The sequence below is a fragment of the Porites lutea genome, chromosome 9 (genome assembly GCF_958299795.1).
Source record: "Porites lutea chromosome 9, jaPorLute2.1, whole genome shotgun sequence".
Classification (NCBI taxonomy): domain Eukaryota; kingdom Metazoa; phylum Cnidaria; class Anthozoa; order Scleractinia; family Poritidae; genus Porites; species Porites lutea.
The window spans coordinates 32,502,787-32,511,082 of record NC_133209.1 but is presented as its reverse complement, the minus strand read 5'-3'; the positions used below and the strand labels follow the sequence as shown (position 1 = coordinate 32,511,082).

The window sequence follows — 8,296 nt, the reverse complement described above, 5'->3', positions numbered from 1 at the left end:
TATTACAATACCACCGACACGTTTGCCATATAGACGATCAGCATCATCTTCACCTAATTCATCAGTTTCAGTGCCACCAATATCACCGGTGTCAGCAGTCGCTTCATTGTCTGTATTTCCAACTACTCCACCACTTGCGTCGTTATCACAATCAGCATCAAGTGCAGTACCACCGGCAGTATCAGTGACGCTACCAACATCGGCACAAACGATTTCTTCGTACGATTTAGTAGAAAAATCTACATTAGTGTCACTTTCAGTACAATTGTCACGAACAAGTACGGGATCATTGTCAATATCACAACCAACATCCGTGTCGGGGTCGACGTCAAGGCGAGAATCTTCATTAACTTTGGCAACATTATCAACGTCAGCCTCCGTACAAGGGTCGCTTTCAATAACTGCCCCAGCTTTAATGTCAGAAGCTCTATTAGTATCGCTATCACTAGAGAAAATAGCAACCGTGTCAGTGTCAAAATCGATGTCCGTGTTACCACCGGTATCATTGTTGACTAACCGGTCAGCATTAGTGTCACTGACACCATCCGCTCCGATTCCTGCTACACCCTTAACGTCAGCTTTACCACCAACATCTAATACATTGATACCCACAATATCTGCTGAAGAGGCACGATCAACATCACTTAAAACGTCAGGGGCAGTTTCACCAAGAGCCCCTTATTTATCTGTGTATCCAACTATTTCATCACTTGTGTCAGAATCACAATCAGCATCTCTGTCGGCATCAGTGTCGCTACAGACATCCTCGTCAGTATCACTATTAGTAACGAATTCTGCAACAAAATTGGTAGTAAAATCAGCATCAGTGTCAGTGTCAACAGCATCCTTGTCAGTGTCACTATTAGCATCATTGTCACGAACACGTTCAGAAACATTGTCATTGTCAGAGTCAACATCAATGTCGGAGTCGACATCAAGACCACTGTCTGCATTACCATCGCCAAAATTATCTAACACGACATCCGTGCCAGTGTCGCTTTCAGTGTCAAGTTCAAAACAGCAACTGCGTTTTTCTTTGTCAGTGGTACTACCGAGTGCAGAATTATCATCGACGACTTTATCAGTATCACCACTGGCATCAGTGTCAATATTTCTTTCTGCCCCAGTATCAGGAGCACCATCGGTACCAGTTTCACCAACACCTTCCTTGTCTTTATCTCAATCAGCATTCCATTTATCAGAATGGTCGACAACAAAACGCATGTCTCTGCTACAGTCATTCGTAGAGCCAGTATCGCCATTATCGTCATTCGTAGCATCTTTAGGATCTGAGTTCGCATCACAGGAAGAAACATTGTTAAAATCATCAGCAGCATTGGCGTCGGTGTCTCAGACAGTCTCAATGTTAGTACCAACATTATTCTCCTTGTTACCAGTAGCATTTGTATCGGCATCGGCATTGCTGTCACCCACAACCACCCTATTCATGCCCTCAACCCTGTTGGTTTCACAAACGGCACCATCAGCTTCATTTTCAGCATCGTCACTGGAAGTGTCATCAGTATCACTACCAGCGTCGGTGTCAGAGTCACCATCGGAATCTTTTTCAGTAGTGCCTTCAATTTCCGTGTCACACTCAACATCAATAACAGTAACGCGATCATCATCAGAGTCATTATCACCAACAAAATCCTTGTCAGAATATTCGGCATCAGTGACAATGTCTCGACCATCATCTTTGCCAGCATTATCATTGGTATCGGTGTCTGCATTACAATCGCTGACAGTGTCACCGTCAAGTTTATTGTCACAGACAAAATCTATGTCAGCGTCGCAATCATCAGTATTACAAACAACACCCTTGTCACTCTCTGCATCAGTCTCGAAACAAGCAATGCCTTCAGTATCATTGTCAAACACAACATCCATGTCAGTTTCACATTCATTATCAGTGTCCTTGTCACCCACATTCCTAACAGTTTCATGGTCAGCCCTGAAGCAAGCAAATGTACCTTCATTTTTAGAATCAAAACCAAAATCCATGTCAGTGTCAACAACTGCATCAGAGTCCATATTAAAATCAATAACAGTTTTACCTTCGGTGCTACTGTCACAGACGCCATCTGCGTGGGTGTCAAAACTATCATCGATACCATTGGTACCAACGGCATCCATGTTAGCGTCACCATCAGCACCATTGTCACGAGCACATTCCGGACTGTCGTCAATGTCACCATCAAAATCTATGTCAGAGCAACTGTCAGGATCAGTGCATATGTCACTTTCGCCAACATTACTGCTGACAACATCTTTGCCGGGGTCGCTTTCAGTGTCAAAGTCAGTAGCACTACCTATCGTGAATTCAGCATCAGTTTCAGTATCAAAAACAGCATCAAGGTTTTTTCCTCTATCATCATCATCGTCCGCGCTACTACCGATAACAGTGTCACCACCGGCATCCACTTCAGTGTTTCTTTCAGCACAATCTTCAGCAGCACAATCAGTTTCAGTTTCATCAACACCATCCTTCTCAGTTACACAATCATCATTCCATCTAACAGCCTCATCATCAGTAACATTATTAACGACTCAGTCAATATCATCAGCAGCACCAGTGTCGTTAGCAGCTTCGTTTTCAGTGTCACTATCAAGATCTACATCAATAGCTGCTTCAAAATTATCGTTTCTTTCACCTACAACATCTTTTTCAATAACGACATCAGAATCGAGGTTAGCTGCACCTTCAGCTTCAATAACAATGTACTCTTGGTCGCCAGTGTCAAAACAACAACTGAAATCCAATCCAGTGTCGACAACAGTGCCAGTGCCTCCATCGAAAGCAGCTTATCCAACGTTATCCACCTCTGTGCTGCAATCAGTATTAGAGCCTGTATCGCCATCCTCGTTATTTATAGCATCAAAATTGAAGTTACCATTATCGATGGCATCATTAGATTTAACGTCAATGACGCCCTCCATTTCAGTGTCATCTATATTGGTACCAATTCCGTCATCATTTGCGTCGGGATCCACTCCGGAATTATTCTCAGCGACATCTTCATCAATAACTGTCCCAGCATCAACGTCAGAAGTTCCATTGGTATCTCTATCGCTAGCAAAACCAGTAACACTGTCAGCTTCACAATCGATGTCACCGGCACCATCAGCATCGGTTTCATTGTCACCATCAGTTGCCGTTCCTGTAACACCATCGGCAACAGCGTCACCGACAGCACATATTACAATACCACCGACACGTTTGCCATATAGACGATCAGCATCATCTTCACCTAATTCATCAGTTTCAGTGCCACCAATATCATCGGTGTCAGCAATTGCTTCATGGTCTGTATCTCCAACTATTCCATTACGTGCGTCGTTATCACAATCAGCATTGAGGTTAACTGCACGTTCAGCTTCAATGATAATGTACTCTTTGTCGCCAGTGTCACAACAACAACTGAAATCAAAGCCAGTGTCTACATCATTGACAGTGCCTCCATCGGAAGCAGCTTATCCAACATTATCCACTTCTGTGCTGCAATCAGTATTCGAGCCTGTATCACCATCCTCGTTATTTATAGCATCAAAATCGAAGTTACCATTATCGATGGCATCATTAGAATTAACGTCAATGACACCCTCCATTTCATTGTCATCTATATCGGTACCAATTCTGTCATCATTCGTGTCGGCATCTCCTCAGGAATTATTCTCAGCGACATCTTCCTCGATAATAACTGTCCCAGCATCAACGTCAAAATTTCCATCGGTATCTCTATCACTTGCAAAACCAGCAACCCTGTCAGCTTCACAATCAATGTCACCAGCAACAACAGCATCGGTTTCATTGTCACCATCAGTTGCCATTCCTGTAACACAATCGGCAACAGCGTCACCGACAGCATACATAACAATACCACCGACACGTTTGCCAAATAGACGATCAGCATCATCTTCACCTAATTCATCAATTTCAGTGCCACCAATATCACCGGTGTCAGCAGTCGCTTCATTGTCTGTATTTCCAACTACTCCACCACTTGCGTCGTTATCACAATCAGCATCAAATGCAGCACCATCGGCAGTATCAGTAACGCTACCAACATCGACACAAACAATTTCTTCGTACAATTTAGTAGAAAAATCTACATTAGTGTCACTATCAGTACGATTGTCTCGAACAAGTTCAGGATCATTGTCAATATCACAGCCAACATCCGTGTCAGGGTCGACGTCAAGGCTAAAATCTCCATTAACTTCGGGAACATTATCAAAGTGAGCCTACGTGCAAGGGTCGCTTTCAATAACTTCCCCAGCTTTAATGTCAGAAGCTCTATTAGTATCGCTATCACTAGAGAAAATAGCAACCGTGTCAGTGTCAAAATCGATGTCCGTGTTACCACCGGTATCATTGTTGACTAACTGGTCAGCGTTAGTGTCACTGACACCATCAGCTCCTATTCCTGCTACACACTTAGCGTCAGCTTTACCATTAACATCTAATACATTGATACCCACAATATCTGCTGAAGAGGCACGATCAACATCACCTAATACATCAACGGCAGTTTCACCGGGAGCCCCTTATATATCTGTGTCTCCAACTCTTCCATCACTTGTGTCAGAATCACAATCAGCATCTCTGTCGGCATCAGTGTCGCTACAAAAATCCTCGTCAGTATCACTATTAGTAACGAATTCTGCAACAAAATTGGTAGTAAAATCAGCATCAGTGTCAGCGTCAACAGCATCCTTGTCAGTGTCACTATTAGCATCATTGTCACGAACACGTTCAGAAACATTGTCATTGTCAGAGTCAACATCAATGTCGGAGTCGACACCAAGACCGCTGTCTGTATTACCATCGGCAAAATTGTCTAACACGACATCCGTGCCAGTGTCTCTTTCAGTGTCAAGGTCAAAACAGCAACTGCGTTTTTCTTTGTCAGTGTTACTACCGAGTGCAGAATTATCAGCGACGACTTTATCAGTATCACCACTGGCATCAGTGTCAATATTTCTTCCTGCCCCAGAATCAGCAATACCATCGGTACCAGTGTTACGATCATCATTAGTGTCATTATCACCAACAAAATCCTTGTCAGAATATTCGGCATCAGTACCAATGACTAGCCCATCATCTCTGACAGTATTATCATTGGCATCATTGTCTGCATTACAATCACTGACAGTGTCACCGTCAAGTTTATTGTCACAGACAAAATCTATGTCAGCGTCGCGATCATCAGTAATACAAACAACACCCCTGTCACTGTCTGCATCAGGCTCGAAGCAAGCAATGCCTTCAATGTCATTGTCAAACACAACATCCACGTCAGTTTCACATTCATTATCAGTGTCTCTGTCGCTCACATTTCTAATAGTTTTATCGTCAGCCCTGAAGCCAGCAAATCTACCTTCTGTTTCAGAGTCAAAACCAGAATCCCTGTCAGTGTCATCATCTGCATCAGACTCCTCATTAAAATCAATACTAGTTTTACCTTCGGCGCTACTGTCAAAGACACCATCTGTGTCGGTGTCAAAACTATCATCAATACCATTGGTATCAACGGCATCCATGTTAGCGTCACCATCAGCACCATTGTCACGAGCACATTCCGGACTGTCGTCAATGTCATCCTCAAAATCTATGTCAGAGCAACTCTCAGGGTCAGTGCATGTATCACTTGCGGCAACATCATTGCTGAAAACATATTTGCCGGGGTCGCTTGTAGCGTCAAAGTCAGTAACATTACCTATCGTGAATTCAGCATCAGTTTCAGTATCGCCAACAGCATCAAGGTTTTTTCCTCTATCATCATCAATGTCCACGCTACTACCGGTAACAGTAACACCACCGACATCCTCTTCAATTTTTCTTTTAGCACCATCTTCAGCAGCACGATCAGTTTCAGTTTTACCAACACCATCCTTCTCAGGTACACAATCATCATTCTATCTAACAGCCTCATCATCAGTAACATTATTAACGACTCAGTCAATATCATCAGCAGCACCAGTGTCGTTAGCAGCTTCGTTTTCAGTGTCACTATCAAGATCTACATCAATAGCTGCTTCAAAATTATCGTTTCTGTCACCTACAACATCTATTTCAATAACGATATCAGCATCGAGGTTAGCTGCACCTTCAGCTTCAATGACAATGTACTCTTCGTCGCCAGTGTCAAAACAACAACTGAAATCCAATCCAGTGTCGACATCAGTGACAATGCCTCCATCAAAAGCAGCTTATCCAACGTCATCCACCTCTGTGCTGCAATCAGTATTCGAGCCTGTATCGCCATCCTCGTTATTTATAGCATCAAAATCGACGTTACCATTATCCATGGCATCATTAGAATTAACGTCAATGACACACTCCATTTCAGTGTCATCTATATTGGTACCAATTCCGTCATCATTTACGTCGGGATCCCCTCCCGAATTATTCCCAGCAACATCTTCGTTAATAACTGTCCCAGCATCAACGTCAGAAGTGTCTATATCAGCCTGGGCGTCGTTAGCATCATCAACAACGGTTACAATATCATCATTGGACTCATCCGCAGCAATATCTGTATCATTGACGCCTTCATCAGTATCAGAGTCACTCTCTCTCTCAGTGCCATCTCCGCAGCCTTTAAAAGTGTCAACTTTTGTGTTAACATCAGTACCATTTTCTCCGTCAAAATCTGTGCCGGGATCAACATCATCACACGCGTCAGCTGCCACTGATGGACTAGAGTCATCGTTATACGAACTTATAACATCGTCAGTACAACCGTCAAAATCGTCGTCTTGGGAATATGTCACACCAGATATGAAAAGCCATGGGGGTCGCCCAAGTATGAACAGAATTACAGCAACAAAACATACCGTAGTACCAAAGAACTCGAAAACTACAACCCAAATACCCACGACAACAATACCGGCCAAGGGTAAGTTCTTTAAGTCTTGTAAAGTTTTGAAGGTGACAGTTTTTAAGTTTAACTATGTTTCAAATTTAAGCCTAAGAGCAAATAACCCATATCTTTTTTTTATCATTAGAGTACAAATTTTCCTTAACAAAAATGTCTAAATCGATACATTTTTCTCAAACCTAAGCTCTAAATGAGAACTCATTTGTATAACTCTTACAAGATAAAGCTACCATCTCGGTCTTTTTCACTCACAGGAGATACTAAGAGCTTAAATGGTTCAAACAGCTTAGTACCTGGCGTGGCGGTGGGAAGTTTCGTTGCAGGCGCAGTCGTAACCTTATTGATATGCCTCCTGGTGGTGTTTGTAAAGCGTGCAAAGAAGAGAAAATCTCAAGTCTCTGACTTACCATTAACAGTACGTGAGCAACCTTCAGGTGAATCGCAGGTAGAAAATCAGGAAAATTTTTCCAATGGGAGACGGCCAAAGGACAAGGGCCCTTTGCGAGACGGAATAACGAATATCTGTTTACCGCTGACCTGCGTGTAGGCCGTATTCAGTGTATGATAAGTGGGTGTAAGAAAGTATTTAATTATTACGTATTATGTCTGTTCGATGATCTTTAATCGTCTTGTTATTATTCTATACCTCAGTAATAATCTACTGTGGTAGCCATCTTCCGAACACTAGGATACGGAAGAATTTCTAACAAAGACGAAGTTTTCTTTTTTAAAATTCAATATGATTTTTAAAACGATTTCTTTCTTTCATTTTTTGATTTTTTAGCTCAATTAATGTTAAATAACCAACCAATGTACAATTTGGGACGCTTTTAAGTACGCTGTTATAAGGTATTCATAAGATGTAACATTTTGGACAATGAGGGCATGATGCACTTATCGCATTCAAAACAATACACAAACCATTGTCAATTAAATGTTCCTATATTTAAATCAGGTATATTCACAGAACATTGCTCCTAGGAAAATGTTGATGCATAAATGGAACAGGAACTCTATGTGGCCTTCCACATATAGGAATACCGTATTTATTCGAATAAGCGCCCAACCTCGAATTAGTACCCACCTCGAATAAGCGCCCTTCCTAAAGGCAGGAGAAAGAAGAAGACGGAGTTTTCTTCAAAGTATTCTACAGCAACCTTGCTTTATTACATCTTCGTGTTTCGTTATTACCGTTTATTTTTCGTTTTTTCTACACTTGCTGAAAATGGTGAAAATTTAATAAGCAGCCAGCCTCAAAAAAACGCCCAATCGGATAAATACGGTACTGAAATGGTTCAGTGGTGCGTTTTAGATCTACGTTCAGTTTGTTGTAGAATCTGAGCAGTGGTTTTTTACTAGGAATTACTGAGAAAGACAAATTTACGTTAATCCTCGTTTTACTAAGAAAGGCT

General features: G+C 42.0%; 1 protein-coding gene across 1 annotated transcript; it reads left to right on the top strand.

Annotated features, from left to right (window-relative positions):
* The first annotated feature begins 415 nt into the window (after window positions 1–415).
* Window positions 416–8,109, top strand: LOC140949206 (uncharacterized). The gene is made up of 3 exons (XM_073398433.1): window positions 416–4,148; window positions 4,281–6,902; window positions 7,139–8,109. The coding sequence occupies exons 1-3, from the start codon at window positions 416–418 to the stop codon at window positions 7,429–7,431; spliced, it is 6,648 nt and encodes a 2,215-aa protein (XP_073254534.1). The 3' UTR covers window positions 7,432–8,109.
* Window positions 8,110–8,296: the final 187 nt, after the last annotated feature.

Bases quoted from the DNA above. Each gene is read 5' to 3' on its own strand.
- LOC140949206 (XM_073398433.1), top strand. From the start codon at position 416: ATGTCAGAAGCTCTATTAGTATCGCTATCACTAGAGAAAATAGCAACC. The intron at 4,149-4,280 runs GTTCAGGATCAT...TAACTTCCCCAG, and splicing joins AGTACGATTGTCTCGAACAA to CTTTAATGTCAGAAGCTCTA. The intron at 6,903-7,138 runs GTAAGTTCTTTA...TTTCACTCACAG, and splicing joins GACAACAATACCGGCCAAGG to GAGATACTAAGAGCTTAAAT.